This window comes from Salvelinus sp. IW2-2015, linkage group LG11, assembly GCF_002910315.2.
Source record: "Salvelinus sp. IW2-2015 linkage group LG11, ASM291031v2, whole genome shotgun sequence".
NCBI lineage: Eukaryota > Metazoa > Chordata > Actinopteri > Salmoniformes > Salmonidae > Salvelinus > Salvelinus sp. IW2-2015.
Window position 1 is genome coordinate 41,157,340 of NC_036851.1, and position 15,956 is coordinate 41,173,295.

General features: G+C 43.0%; 1 protein-coding gene and 1 pseudogene across 1 annotated transcript; both read left to right on the forward strand.

The window, feature by feature from the left end:
* The first annotated feature begins 413 nt into the window (after positions 1 to 413).
* Positions 414 to 2,927, forward strand: LOC111970735 (ras association domain-containing protein 1-like; annotated as a pseudogene).
* A 264-nt stretch (positions 2,928 to 3,191) lies between these two features.
* Positions 3,192 to 8,577, forward strand: LOC111970413 (tumor suppressor candidate 2). The gene is made up of 4 exons (XM_023997125.2): positions 3,192 to 3,334; positions 5,454 to 5,743; positions 7,170 to 7,290; positions 7,907 to 8,577. Exons 2-4 carry the CDS (start codon positions 5,589 to 5,591, stop codon positions 7,970 to 7,972), a joined length of 342 nt encoding a protein of 113 aa, XP_023852893.1. The 5' UTR covers positions 3,192 to 3,334; positions 5,454 to 5,588; the 3' UTR covers positions 7,973 to 8,577.
* Positions 8,578 to 15,956: the final 7,379 nt, after the last annotated feature.

Here is a 15,956-nt window from a genome sequence, read left to right on the forward strand (position 1 = left end):
TGTGACCACCATTTGCCTCATGCAGCATGACACATCTCCTATGGAATGTTGTCCCACTCCACTTCAATGGCTGTGCGAAGTTGCTGGATATTGTTGGGAACTGAAACACGCTGTCATACACTTTGATCCAGAGCATCCCAAACATGCTCAATGGGTGACATGTCTGGTGAGTAATGCAGGCCATGGAAGAACTGGGATATTTTCAGCTTCCAGGAATTGTTTACAGATCCATGGACATGGGGCCGTGCATTATCATGCTGAAACATGAGGTTATGGCGGCGGATGAATGGCACGACAATGGGCCTCAGGATCTCGTCACGGTATCTATGTGCATTCAAATTGACATCAATAAAATGCAATTGTGTTCGTTGTCCGTACTTTATACCTGCCCATTCCATAACCCCACCGCCACCATGGGACACAGTTCACAAAGCAAACCGCTCGTTCACACAATGCCATACACGCTGTTTGCCATCTGCCCGGTACAGTTGATACCGGGATTCATCCGTGAAGAGCACAGTTCTCCAGCATGCCAGTGGCCATCGAAGGTGTGCATTTGCCCACTGAAGTCGGTTATGATGCAGAACTGCAGTCAGGTCAAGACCCTGGTGAGGACGATGAGCATGCAGATGAGCTTCCCTGAGACGGTTTCTGACAGTTTGTGCTGAAATTCTTTGGTTGTGCAAACCCACAATGTTTTCAGCTGTCCGGGTTGCTGGTCTCAGACGATCCCGCAGGTGAAGAAGCCRGATGTGGAGGTCCTGGGCTGTCGTGGTTACATGTGGTCTGCAGTTGTGAGGCTGGTTGGACGAACTGACAAATTCTCTAAAACAATGTTGGAGGCGGCTTATGGCAGGGAGATGAACATTAAATTCTCTGGCAACTGCTATGGTGCACATTCCTGCAGTAAGCATGCAAATTGCACATTCCTGCAGTAAGCATGCCAATCTGGGGCATTGTGTTGTGTGACACTTCCGGCTGAAGTGCCGGACCTCTTTCTACCTCCCCAAAGACACAGCCAAACACCTGCACATAAGCTCCAGGACACAGGTACGAGAGGTCATAGATTAACAAATTCACTGTGATGGACAACCCGGCCAAGTTCGCCCTGTTTGAGCGCAGTGAACGTCAAAACCAGAGTGAGTGTCCATAAGCAATATAACCTAAATGCACTGTCATGAACATGCTCAAATCATTCCACTTAATATGATACCAAACACAATGTATGAAAATGTCCGGGTCAATTCTCTCTCTCTCTCTCTCTCTCTCTCTCTCTCTCTCTCTCTCTCTCTCTCTCTCTCTCAATTCAATTCAATTCAATTCATTTCATTTATTGGCATGGGAAACATGTTTACATTGCCAAAATGTAAATAAATTTAAAAAATTAACAGTAAACATTCAACTCAAAAAAGTATCAAAGGAATAGAGACTCTTCAAAAGTCATATTATGGCTATGTATCTCTCTCTGTCTCTTTCTTTGTTTTACTTTTCCAGTATACCTCCGTAAGATGTCTGACGAGCGGCCGCTCCACCTGCGTCTGTGTGCCGGACCCAATGAGAAAGTCCTCAGTCTGGTGTTGAAAGAGAATTAGACTGGTGAGGTCAATGTGAGTCATCTTCAAAACCATAGAAATAAAATATATTTCTATGTCCAAAAAATACACAAAGAGGGCTCTCATATGCGCAATACTGAAAATGATGTGTATTGTAAAGTGTTGACAGACCATGTAACTCTGTAATGTAACTTTATTGCATTGAGATTGAGTTACTCTCTCTCCCACAGTGGGATGCATTCAGCTTCCCTGAGCTGCACAATTTCCTGCGGATCCTTCAGCGTGAGGAGGAGGAACACGTCCGGCAGATCATCAAGCGCTACGCTCTGGGCTGGGACAGGGTGAAGGAGGCAATGGCCAGCATCACCACCCCCGGCTGATGTGATGTAATGGCATCATGGTGGAGAGGCATGCACACTATTGACCAGCAGCCACCAGGAGCATGGTACACAATATGCCATTCTGAGTTCAAAGGTCTTTAGAGCTGTCCTTGATGTAGCAGATAGAGCACAGCACAACAACCTCTGCAGCTGTAGATGGCAACTACGGCCAAAGGGGGTTAGATAGGGGGAGAGACAGGAAGTCAGAGATCAATCATGAACATGTCCTTGAGACAGACTTTGGCCGTGTTCGAGAGGATCAACATTGTAATGTATCATGGGTAAATTGTGACTGACTGACTGATCTATAAATAATAATGAGTTGTTATTTGTAGATGAGTTAGTCGGCAGTCGCCTGCACTGTCAGCTGCAATGTCGAACAAGCCCAGGGACATAGCTAGGAGAGAAGGTAGAGATATTTAGTGCAAACCAGTGGACTACTACTATGGGTGTTGTGTGGCCTGGATTGGGCACTACTGTGAACGACAGGAAGTCGTTGTCTGAGGAGTAAGGACAGACGATAAAGTAATTGACTGGACACCCAGGAGATGTCCTGGTCTGGACACTGCTTAACTGGAGAACTGGAGTTTTTCCACTGGGAAAATGTATTCTGCTGCTCAGATGTTGGGGGAGGTTGCGATAACTGAAGATTTAATTGTATTGAGCTGTTGTTACTCTAATAATTCCCCTTGTTAATAAAGGGATCATTGAATGCGTCTGACATGCCAATCTGTTGTGGGCTTTCTCTAGATTTCTATCTTAGTTTAGGGACATGTGATGAAACTTGACAACCGTTTTAGACCAGGGTTGTGTTCAGTAGGGCATACTGTAGCAAAAATGTATTTCAATCGGAAAAAAAATTTCTGTGTTCTTACAGGGACAGTATAGGTCTCTCCCTGTTTCAAAAATATTTTCTTCCTACTGCACATGTCCCAGCTTTCTGGGAAGCCATCTGTCAAAATTACTCAGATAAATCCTTTAAACTTTTAATTAGCCAGTGTCATGCATGTTTTATTATGGAAATTACATATCTAAGGAAATGAATCTATTTTGCAGTGTTCATATTTCCACTAATAATAAAAAGATAAGTCATTGAATATTTATTTTGTTATCAGTGTTGTTATTATGACTTAACGTTACATCACCCACTTTAAAGTAGACTATTTTGCTTATCTGCTCTCTTTCCTCATCTCCTTTCCTTCCCAACAAGGAAAGTTTAAAAAAAATAGACTGGAAGTGACGCAAGTACATTCCCTCCATTTGACGGAAGTGAGGGAGAGGCTGAAAGCTGTGGCTAGCTTTTTCAGCGTGAGAGAGCTGTTTGTGTTTTGAAGGCATTCGTCGTCAAAGGAAGTTGCCGCCTCCTAGATTTCAATCGACATCAAGCTGAAATTACTCTGGGTATGGCGATAGTGAATGCGCTTTCAAGCATGTAACAAATCAAATGGAAACGTGACAGCACGTATTGACAGCAAGTATGGCGTTTTGTAGCTAGCTATCTGATATTCTCAAGGGCCTTAGCTACAACTAGCATATCACCGCCTCAGACACGCTGGAATGTTCTGCCAAGCTCAATACTTCAACCTGTTTCAGATATGACATGCTGCTATTTAACAGGAAAGTTATAAAGTGAGCCGTCGGCTAGATAGCTACGGATGATGACAGGACGTCGTTGGTGTAAACAGCTCGCTAACAGCTAACTAAACTACATTGGTTTGGGAAACTAACGCCAGCCTCAAATCCTACCATGCTCGTTTGCTATGTTTAAAAAAATAAATAAACTGGGTGGTTCGAGGCCTGAATGCTGATTGCCTGACAGCCGTGGTATATTTAGGCAATATGGGCAATATACCACGGCTAACGGTTGTTCTGAATCAAGACGCAACACGGAATGCCTGGATACAGCGCTTAGCCGTGGTATATTGGCCATATACCACAGACCACCAAGGTGCCTTATTGCTATTATAAACTGGTTCCAAAAGTAATTAGAACAGTAAAAATAAATGTTGTCATACCTGTGGTCTAGGGTCTGATATACCATGGCTGTCAGCCAATTAGCATTCAGGGCTGAACCACCAAGTTTATAATTGACAATGACCGAGAAGCTGTTTGGAGGGTATATTGGCATGGGGTGTTAGGGACGAGAGTCTATTTTATACAACGGGTTAAAAACATATTCAAGTAATGATTGACATATTTTCATTGTTATTTTGATGAATGTATTCATACTCTTTCATCCTTCCACAAGATATAGTCCTGACAATGTCTTGCTGCCCAAGCTGGCTGGTCTTTCGTTCTATCAGTTCGGTTGCCAGAGACAGCCGTTCAGTCTTTTTGTTCTGTATCTATGGATCCCAGTCTTTTGCTCTAAATGTTCCATTGCCATACTGGCTGCTAGCTAGCCAACTATGGCTAACTTCGTCACGTCAAACAGTGCAGCCAGAATAACAACAGTAGYTGCATTTGTTTAAGCTGCTTTCTAGTGACATTTATTTGGATACATCCATAACAGACGTGATTTTGCCTGGCATAGAACATGTGCTCTCTCATCAGGACACTGTTGTTCAGAGGAGCTAACCAACAACACAGCTAACACAATCACTTCAAACTGAAGCTGGAAAGTGTAAACTAGCTGCACTTTCTTTCGTTGTAGCTTTTTTCAATTGACATTTCTTTGTATATATCTGTAAAAACAATGCCATCTGATTCATAATTTTGACTGGCTGAGAAACGCTGTATCTCGTCCCGACTCTTGACATTCCCATTACAATGGGAAAGCTGGGACTCCCAATCACGTCCGGTTGTGATACAGCCTGGAATCGAACCAGGATCTGTAGTGACTCTAGCACTGAGATGCAGTGCCTTTAACCCCTGCTCTACTCGGGAGCCCATAAATGTGAGATAATGTCTAGATGCTTTTTATAGTGGAGATCCAAGTTTATATATTGCCCGGCTGGGTTGATGAGAGAGTGGATTGCGTAGTCAGATGGAACAGAGTAAATGGACATTTTAACGTCATAGATTTAGCTGGTGGTAATTTGTGGAATAGACACCGGCTGGAAGGCGGTTTTAACCAATGAGCATTCAGGATTAGAAGCACCTGTTGTATAACAGACTGTATACCACGGGCATGACATTTATTTTTACTGTTCTAATTTCGTTGGTAATCAGTTTATAATAGCAATAAAGCACCTTGGGGGTCTGTGGTGTATGGCCAATATAGCACGGCTAAGGGCTGTATCCAGGCACTCCGTGTTGTGATCTTGAACAGCCCTTAGTCATGGTATATTGGCCACATACCACACCCCATCTGGCCTTATTGCTTGAGTATAGAATACTAGATGAAAGACCACTAACTCATGCTAAATAGTCACAAATAGCTAGCTAGCAAAAGATGTCAACATAGCTAAGATTGCAGGTAATGTGGTCTCTAGCAAAATCAGCAGCTGCCAGGGAAACTTTTGTCACCATTCATCAATATCTAGCTTCTAGTAACTTCCTTTCTCTGTAATTCCTTTAGATTCTAGCTAGCTACTGTCTTCTACTTGATAAACAACGTCCCTGTCTCGAACTGTCAACACCTTCATCGAGCACCAACTAGCTACATCTCTCCTGGGTGCAGTCTGGCCAAGAAAATAATGTCCTACAGTTGAAGATGGGAGGTAGTGGCTCCAAAACCAAAGGTTATTGGCCTTTTGCTGGTTCAGGCAGTGTTGATGGTGATCCAACCAAAGAGGGAGTCGACGCACAGTCGCTGGCGAGGCTCCAAAGTTTCCGAAGTGCGACGCCCTTCGTGTTTACCAGACGAAGGTAAATATAGCATCATAAGACCCCTTCACTTTTTCCACATTTTGTTACGTAAGACTTATTCTAAAACAGATTTTGTTTAAATTCCCTCAATCTACACACACAATACCCCATATGACAAAGCAATAACAGGTTTTTAGAAATTGTAGCATACCCCGTCTTCTTGGGTATGACTACAAACTTGGTACACCAGTATTTGGGGTGTTTCTCTCATTCTTCTCTGCAGATCCTCTCAAGCTCTGTCAGGTTGGATGGTGAGCGTCGCTGTGCAGCTATTTTCAGGTCTCTGAGACTTGTCCCGAAGCCACTCCTGCGTTGTCTTGGTTGTGTGCTTAGGGTCGTTGTCCTGTTGGAAGGTGAACCTTCGCCCTAGTCTGAGTTCCTGAGCACTCTGGAGCAGGTTTTCACCAAGGATCTCTCTGTACTTTGCTCCGATCATCTTTCCCTCGATCCTGACTAGTCTCCCAGTCCTTGCCGCTGAAAAGAGTGTGCAAAGTTGTCATTAAGGCAAAGGGTGGCTATTTGAAGAATCTCAAAAACAAAACAAAATGTATTTTATATGACACTTTTGTTGGTTACTACATGATTCCATGTGTTATTTCATAGTTTTGATGTCTTCACTATTATTCAACAATGTAGAAAATAAAGAAAAACCCTTGAATGAGTAGTTGTTCTAAAACTTTTGACCGGTAGTGTATCTGTGGACAACACCTAGTCTGATTAATCACGCTGTAACACAATTAATTGGTATATACAGCCTCAAACTAATGCTTGCAAAATCATTTAAATGTTCCTTACAAGAAAGAATGTTGAATAAAATGACATTTAAACTTACTCTACTGGTTGTCTGTGTGGTTTGAACTTTAGCTGCTTGAAATTTGACCAAATATCTACAGGAAAGTATTGTTTACTCAACTTTGAGAGCCAGTAGGTGTATGGTTCGGTTCAGCACCAAAGTAAAGTTTGTTTTATGTTGGATATTTGGTTTTCTCTTGTCAATAGCTATTGAACCAAGCATGCCATGACAATGAACATTTATATATATGTTCTCCATCCTCCCCTAATTCAGACTGTACAATTGTTCATTGTCATGGAATGCTTGGTTCAATAGCTATTAATGAGAGAACAGAATATAGAATATAAAACAAACTTTCCTTGGTACTGAACTGAAACAACCCGGCTCTCTAAAAAGTTGTGATAAACAATACTTTCCTGTGGATATTTTGTCAAAAATTGAGCAGCTGAAGGATAAACCTCAGACAATTGGTAGAGTAAGATTATATTATATTCAACATTCTGGCTTGTAAGGAACATTTACACGATTTTGCAGGAATTAGTCCAAGGCTGTATATACCAATTGTGTATTACAGCCTGATTAATCAGACTAGACCACACCCAGCAGTAACCCTTATGTCTTATCTGCTTTCAGCTCCCTGTACTTTGACGAGGATGGAGACCTGGCCCACGAGTTCTATGAGGAGACGGTTGTGACGAAGAACGGCCGCAAGAGGGCCAAACTGAAGAAGATCCAGAAAAACCTCATACCTCAGGTAACAGCCCCCTCTGTCAGGTAACGGCCCCCATTTGGAATACAAAATTCAGGGGTGTATTCGCTAGCAACCAAATGGAAGCAAACAGAAACTTCCCTGTATGTATGTTGTAGGGTACATACCCTACATTACCCATCTCATATGTATATACCGTACTCTATACCATCTACTGCATCTGCCATGCCGTTCTGTACCACCACTCATTCATATATCTTTATGTACATATTCTTTATCCCTTTACACTTGTGTGTGTGTGTAAGGTAGTAGTTGTGGAATTGTTAGGTTAGATTACTGTTGGTTATTACTGCATTGTCGGAACTAGAAGCACAAGCATTTCGCTACACTCGCATTAACATCTGCTAACCATGTGTATGTGACTAATACATTTGATTTGATTTGATTTGATTTCACCCTATCTGAATTTGTCCAATAGAAACTCTATTGGACACCCCCCTAGTATGCATGATGAAAATTGTCACACCCCCACACCAGTATATCCGATATGGCAATATCCTGATCTCTCATCTGAATGTTTAGGTAGCTAACTTAATGATCATGTGCTTTAGTTTTAGTTGTGTTCATCATTCTGTCTCTTTTGGGGGGGKTTTCCATATAGGGAACCATAAAGCTGGAGCACCCCTGCATCCATGTGGATTTCCCTGTCGTTCTCTGTGAGGTTTGATGAAGCCTGGAGCCACGTTTTGAGACCAGACTCAGACTAGCCAATGTGTCAACTCCGTCCCCCTGTTTCCCTCTCCACCTATACTTTACCCTGAAGCCCTCCACCTACCCTCCTCTAAACCACCGTGGTCTCCCTGTGATGATGTTTGGCAGGAGCCCTGACCTGTGATGATAGACAGGCTGTCTAAACACATGATTGTGTTGAGCCCCTGCATGTGGACTCTGTAAAGTGTGGCCTGTGTGCAGTCACGTTACACAAAGTAGTATGTGGCCACTTACGGAGACCGTCGATGATCTGTGAAACACGTCGGTTAAGATGGCTGAAGACATAATTATGCTCCCGTTACCCTCAACCTATTCAATATATACAGTATGTGTGTTAGTGGATATGGAAKGAATTGTGACAACAGCTTGTCTGCCTGTCTCACAGCAGCAGTGTGCTCTGGTAGGAGGATCCATTGTACTTTGTAAGGAGAATGTAATGGGACAATTTGAGTTGAACCATGGGCTGTTAAGTAGAGTAGTGTGTCTCAGAATAGGCCGGCAATCCTATATCTTTAAACCCCGCCCTAGAGAGTTAATTTACCATCTGTACGTATTAAGGGGTGAGATTTTCCGATACCTGTTCAGTCTTCAGAGCTTCCAGAATAATGATAGGGCTTCAACTATTAGGGCCATATCCTGAGGTCAGAGATATAGGAATATTTAATGCACATTTTATGTTTACAAGTTTTTTTTTAAACGCCATGGCTTGATATAATTTCCACCATGCATGACGATGGCTCTGCTTCTGTCATTTCCCCATGATGGAGCTAGACAATTGGTGGCCAATGTGATCTAAGCTGATCTTAATGTGATGTGTTGTGATGTTTGACTGGCTGTGGTGATCATGGTGTCAAGACCAGGGCTTGTAGTTATGAAACGTTTGAGTATGCGCTGATCTAGAATCAGTTTTAACCTTTGAGATCATCATAGTGAATCACATTAACATTAAAGGGACTGGGGGGGGCTGGGGTCTGCAATCCTACTGAATTGCTTTTTTTTTTAGCACGGGCCCAGGCCTCAGACACATGTACAGAGAAGCAAGAACTTTAGTCCCCCTGGGAAAGTCCTCTGTTCCTTCACTGCTTTAGCGCGATACATTTCACTGTTAATTTATTATAACTGTTACAATGGCATTGTTTTTAATTACAACTCAAAATGTATCCAGTCGGGTCGTGGTCCCTTTGTCTTCTACACACCATAACACAAACTGATGTCTCCCTCTTTCAACTGTGGAATTTCTCTGTGTTCTCTTCTCCCCACATCTGTGTTCATGGATAGTGTTATGGAATAGGTTACTTAGTTTAGACAGCACACTACAGCTCACTACCACTTCCACACTCCATTCCCCCACCAGGGTGCAGCAGCAACCTTGTCCAGGTGTTGAGCCTGGTTGATAAGCACATCAGGTGCTGCCAATTCAGGTGGTCAATAGTCAGTGGCCCAGCTTGAGAGCCATGAGGCTGTTGGGTTGGTTTGGTGGCCATGAGGCCTTTCGTTTTGATGTAGGCTCTTTAGTTTAGGTATGCCTGTTTGTAGTTTTTTATACATTTGTTTCCATCACCATCTGAACATAATAATCCGCTTTGGCTCGCCAACCCAAAGGAGTCAAGTCAGAGCTGGACCTAAGGCAAGGTTGCTGTCTCCCTGGGCACGTGTGCACCCAACACGGTCCTCAAACACTGCTTTCTCATACAATGAACAAAAATAAACCCAACACTTAAAGTGTTGGTCCCATGTTTCATGAGCTTAAATAAAAATCCCATAAGTTCCATATGCACAAAAAGCTTATTTCTCTCATTCTGTGCACAAATGTGTTTACATCACTGTTAGTAAGCATTTCTCCTTAGCCAAGATAATCCATCCACCTGACAGGTGTGGCATATAAAGAAGCTGATTAAACAGCATGATCATTACACAGGTGCACCTTGTGCTGGGGACAAAAGGTCACTTTAAAATGTGCAGTTTTGTCACAACACAATGCCCATGATGAATTGAATGTTCATTTCTCTACCATGAGCTGCCTCCACTGTCGTATTAGAGAATTTGGCAGTACTTCCAATCAGCCTCACAACCGCAGACCACGTGCAACCATTTCAGCCCAGGACCTCCACATCCGGCTTCTTCACCTGCGGGATCGTCTGAGGTGGGGTGTGCTGAGGAATATGTCTGTAGTAAAGCCCTTTTGTGGGGAAAAACTCATTCTGATTGACTGGGCCTGGCTGCCAAGTGGGTGGGCCTATGCCCTCCAAAGCCCACCCATTGCTGCACCCTTGCGCAGTCATGTGAAATCCATAGATTAGGGCCTAATGAATTTATTTMAATAGACTGATTTCCTTATATGAACTGTAACTCAGTAAAATCTTTGAAATTGTTGCATGTTGTGTTTATTTTTGTTCAGTATATAAACGCACACATTCAATCACGTTACAGATAATGTAACTAGTCCTGAGACCACTATACAAAGCGAGTGCAACAATATCGTAGGCTAGTTATTTGTTTTGTAACAATAGTTGTGCCTGATTCAGCCACAAGGGGGAGTATTTGTCATTTGATTCTGCAGAACCTTTGATCTTTGCCCTTTAGCCTCCCATACTAGTGATTGGCTCAAGCTTTTCCCCTAGCGACCCCAACAGAAAGGTGATTCCCTCTGCCCAATACAACATCATTGTACTGACCAACTGATGAGAGCATTGCTCCAAGGGAAACTTCCAGACGCTGTACAGATGATTACTTTATCGGCCAGTCATATTGAAGTGGTGGAAGCCTGCCCTATCTAACGGGTGTATACTTCYAGACCTCTACCTAAAGTGGGAAAGATCAACATTGGACCAGAGCACGTTGATGTTCACAACGGCACAATCTATTGAATCACCATGTCCACAGACACACACCTCTCTAGCCTGCCTCTCAGGGGGACGTTAATTTAATTTCRGAGCCCCCATTGGCTACTCGCCCACACACGGGTCTCCTGTAGTCTCTAATTTCCTTCTGAGGACAGACTCTGAGCTCCCTGCAGACAGCAAGATACGTTTTAATTGGGTAAGGGGTGGGAGTTTCTAATCTTATAATCTACGCCATATGGGCCCATCATGTCTGTCTGTTTTATGGGCTTTTGTCTGATAAATTGCTTCTTGTATCCTCAGTTAACGCTGAGCTCCATGGAAGAGGTATACATGGTGGTAAAATGTTTCTATTGTAAATAGAAGGCTCTGTACATGACTGTGCTTGAGTTCTGGGCACAGATGACTCCTGCAGTGTCAAGCCATATTATAAAATTTTTACACTGTTAGGAAAGTGATTGGGCGTGTTTGACATTGCAGCCGATGTGATGCATTTTCAGTCAATTGTGACTGAATGATCTATAAATAATATTGAGTAATTATTTATGATGCAAGGTTATTTGTAGATCAGTCAGTCGGCAGTCTCCTGCAAGGCTGGCTGCAGTTTCGAACAAGCCCAGTAACTCATTGTTTGACAACTATGGTGTCTGGGAGGAGAGGGAGGAGAGGATGGAGTTCAGCAATCATGTGAGGGTGTGTTTCTACATATTATAAATAACTTCTGAAGTGGTCCTACCGCTCTGTCACTATTCTAGGTTGGAGGGTGTGTGTGTGTGTGTGTGTGTGTGTGTGTGTGTGTGTGTGGTGGTGTGTGTGGTGTGTGTGTGTGTGTGTGTGTGTGTGTGTGTGTGTGTGTGTGTGTGTGTGTGTGTGTGTGTTACAACATAGCATGCCGTTCTGTTGTAAATTGTGTTTGTCTGATTACTAACAGATGACCCACAGTACTTACACTGTGACTTATTACACTTTAGAGCAGTGGATAGAAGCCACAGAGGCTGCTTCTGCTGCAGTTTCTCTACCACTGATCTGAGCATGTGTAGTCTGGGGTACACTACTTGAAAAGTTGTAATTGTCATCCACTAAATTGTGTCTATGAAAAGTGAATTGTAGATATTGCATAGAACTTTGTTTCACTAAGATTACTAAAGGCACTACTTCAAACATTATTTCACTACAGAGGTTAACATTAGATCTGGTTGACAGGCTTGAGAGACATTGTTTTGCGTCTCACATTATAAAACTATTGATGGCTGTGAAGCTCTGTGTTCACACGAGTGTGAGTCTGTGTGTGCCCTTGACCTTGGTACATTTGGCAGCTGTAGATTGTGCCCAGGGCAATACCACTATGTTCAGCAACAGCATGTGGCATGTCCTTGGCCCTGGTGTAACACTGGCGGGTACTCTGCTGATGTGCGGTTGTCTTTGTCACGCTGTCGTTGCAGCCACAGTCCACCAATGTTTCTGTTGTTATGGAAGGCGTTTTCCTGTCCCCGTCCTCTATGGGTCTGGACATGCTAAGAGGGGAAATTGAAACCTGGGAAGGATGTCACTGACGTATACACAGGGTGGAGGAAACGACCCCAACTACACTCTTAGAAAAAAGGCTTCCAAAAGGGTTCTTCAGCTGTCTCCATAGGAGAACCATTTTTGGTCCCAGGTAAAAAACCTTTTGGGTTCAATCTAGAACCCTCTGTGGAAAGGGTTTTACATGAAACCAAAAAGGATTCTTCTAAGGGTTCTCTTATGGTGCCAGCCAAAGAATCCTTTTAGGTTCTAGATAGCACCTTTTTTTCTAATAGTGTACTGCACAGGAAACAACAGAGGCCAACTCTCCCCAGGGGTGTTTGAGCGGGTATACTTGTCGGTGTGTTGGTGTTCGTGGGGCTACCTTTCACTCTCATACCTTTTCCTATTTATTACTCATGAGGAAGGTGGGTCGTTCCACCTCCAAAAACCACAAGAAAGAGGTTTTCTACGGYCACCATCTCAGATTGTTCTGAAATTGTTTCTGTTGTTAGAAACAGTTAATATTAGCATTCCTGCAACATTATTTTGCTGAAATTTTTCTGAGAAATTAAGTTGATTGCACCCAAATATGCCATTTTAATTTAACCTAACATCCGGTTTGGACCAAGCTTTTTTCTAACAGTGAGTTTGACATGAGGAATCCAGAGAAAGGGTCAAACGCCACCCAGGGTCATTGAAGTTGTTAGGTTTATGTCCCATCCTACATCACCTAACACCAGAAACAGCACCATCTAGTCAGACCTGGTAATATCAGTATGTAGAACGGGATATAACTTCAATAACTCMTTTTTCTGAACAGGGTGGGGGAAAAATGACCAAATTTACTGAGAATACATTACATGAATAACAAATACTCAGAGCCGCAGCTGCATACTAATTCTCCGACATAGAGAACTGATATTGTATACTCATTGTTAGGGTGGTATTGGTGTGGGTGGCTTTCGACAATTTCTTTGAATTCCTCATGTTTTACTCATTGTTAGAATTGGATGTTAGGTACTTTATTTATTGAATATTATAATTATCATATAAATGAAAATGGCCAATTTGTGTGCAATCAATTCGCTTAATTTCTCAGCGATCAAATTATATTTCAACAAAAGAATGTTGCAGGAATACTAATCTTATCTGTTTTTAACTACAGAAATTATTTCAGAACAATCTGAGATGGTGGGTGTCATGGCTTGTTGAAATGACATGGAATAACTCAGGTGTCTTTTACATGCTGCTGTGCGTTTTGTTGCCAACCTTACTTTGCTACCTGACAACTTTACGGTTTTTACTTTTTAATTACCGTTTATATTTTTTGTTTTTCACTCACTCAACTTTTTTTCATTCAACTCTTTCACTCCGGACGTTTAATCTAGACATGGTTCGTCAGGACTTCCAACAGCCGAAGCTAAGTAGTAACATTAACATGCCTTCTAATTGCAGTCGCTGTACTCATAATATACAGGAGAACGASAYGCAATCGTTAGGCAAGGGTAATTTCAGTGTAGGAAAGGATGAAACAGCGTCTGTGCCACCAGTAAGTACAGATAGTAACGTTAGTATAAATCCCCTYGCACRGTCCCCGCAGCCGGACAACTTTTTTATGGCTTCTGGAGGGAAATGCTGTAGGAATGCTCAACCGGTGTCGCTCATTCAGCCRACASAAACTTTCAACCGGTTCTCCCCATTAAGCAGCGAGTCGGAGTCATAGGCYGAGCCTTCTCTGGTCTCTACTCCTCCCGTTACRGGGTCTGAGACGCCGAAGGCTCCCAGCATTAGCTATGACAAATTGAAAACCCTAGTTATTGGCTACTCCATTACCCACAGTATTAGACTTAAAACGAATCATCCAGCGATCATACACTGTTTACCAGGGGGCAGGGCTACCGACGTTAAGGCTAATCTGAAGATGGTGCTGGCTAAGGCTAAAACTGGCGAGTATAGAGATATTGTTATCCACGTCGGCACCAACGATGTTAGGATGAAACAGTCATAGGTCACCAAGCGCAACATAGCTTCAGCGTGTAAATCAGCTAGAAAGATGTGTCGGCATCGAGTAATTGTCTCTGGCCMCCTCCCAGTTAGGGGGAGTGATGAGATCTAGAGCAGAGTCTCACAACTCAATCGCTGGTTGAAAACTGTTTTCTGACCCTCCCAAAAGATAGAATTTGTAGATAATTGGCCCTCTTTCTGGGACTCACCCACAAACAGGACCAAGCCTGGCCTGTTGAGGAGTGACGGACTCCATCCTAGCTGGAGGGGTGCTCTCATCTTATCTACGAACATAGACAGGGCTCTAACTTCCCTAGCTCCACAATGAAATAGGGTGCAGGCCAGGCAGCAGGCTGCCACTAGCAATCAGTGTAGTCAGCTCAGCTATCCCCATTGAGACCGTGTCTCTGCCTCGACCTAGGTTGGGCAAAACTAAACATGGCGGTGTTCGCCTTAGCAATCTCACTAGAATGAAGACCTCCTCCATTCCTGCCATTATTGAAAGAGATCGTGATACCTCACATCTCAAAATAGGGCTACTTAATGTTAGATCCCTCACTTCCAAGGCAGTTATAGTCAATGAACTAATCACTGATCATAATCTTGATGTGATTGGCCTGACTGAAACATGACTTAAACCTGATGAATTTACTGTGTTAAATGAGGCCTCACATCCTGGTTACACTAGTGACCATATCCCCCGTGCATCCCGCAAAGGCGGAGGTGTTGCTAACATCYACGATAGCAAATTTCAATTTACAAAAAAAAAACTGACGTTTTCGTCTTTTGAGCTTCTAGTAATGAAATCTATGCAGCCTACCCAATCACTTTTTATAGCTACTGTTTACAGGCCTCCTGGGCCATATACAGCGTTCCTCACTGAGTTCCCTGAATTCCTATCGGACCTTGTAGTCATAGCAGATAATATTCWAATTTTTGGTGACTTTAATATTCACATGGAAATGTCCACAGACCCACTCCAAAAGGCTTTCGGAGCCATCGTCGACTCAGTGGGTTTTGTCCAACATGTCTCTGGACCTACTCACTGCCACAGTCATACTCTGGATCTAGTTTTGTCCCATGGAATAAATGTTGTGGATCTTAATGTTTTTCCTCATAATCCTGGACTATCGGACCACCATTTTATTACGTTTGCAATCGCAACAAATAATCTGCTCAGACCCCAACCAAGGAGCATCAAAAGTTGTGCTATAAATTCTCAGACAACCCAAAGATTCCTTGATGCCCTTCCAGACTCCCTCTGCCTACCCAAGGACGTCAGAGGACAAAAATCAGTTAACCATACCACGAACTGAGGAACTCAATTTAACCTTACGCCATACCCTAGATGCAGTTGCACCCCTAAAAACGAAAAACATTTGTCATAAGAAACTAGCTCCCTGGTATACAGAAAATACCCGAGCTCTGAAGCAAGCTCCAGAAAATTGGAACGGAAATGGCGCCACACCAAACTGGAAGTCTCCGACTAGCTTGGAAAGACAGTACTGTGCAGTATCGAAGAGCCCTCACTGCTGCTCAATCATCCTATTTTTCCAACTTAATTGAGGAAAATAAGAACAATCCGAGAAA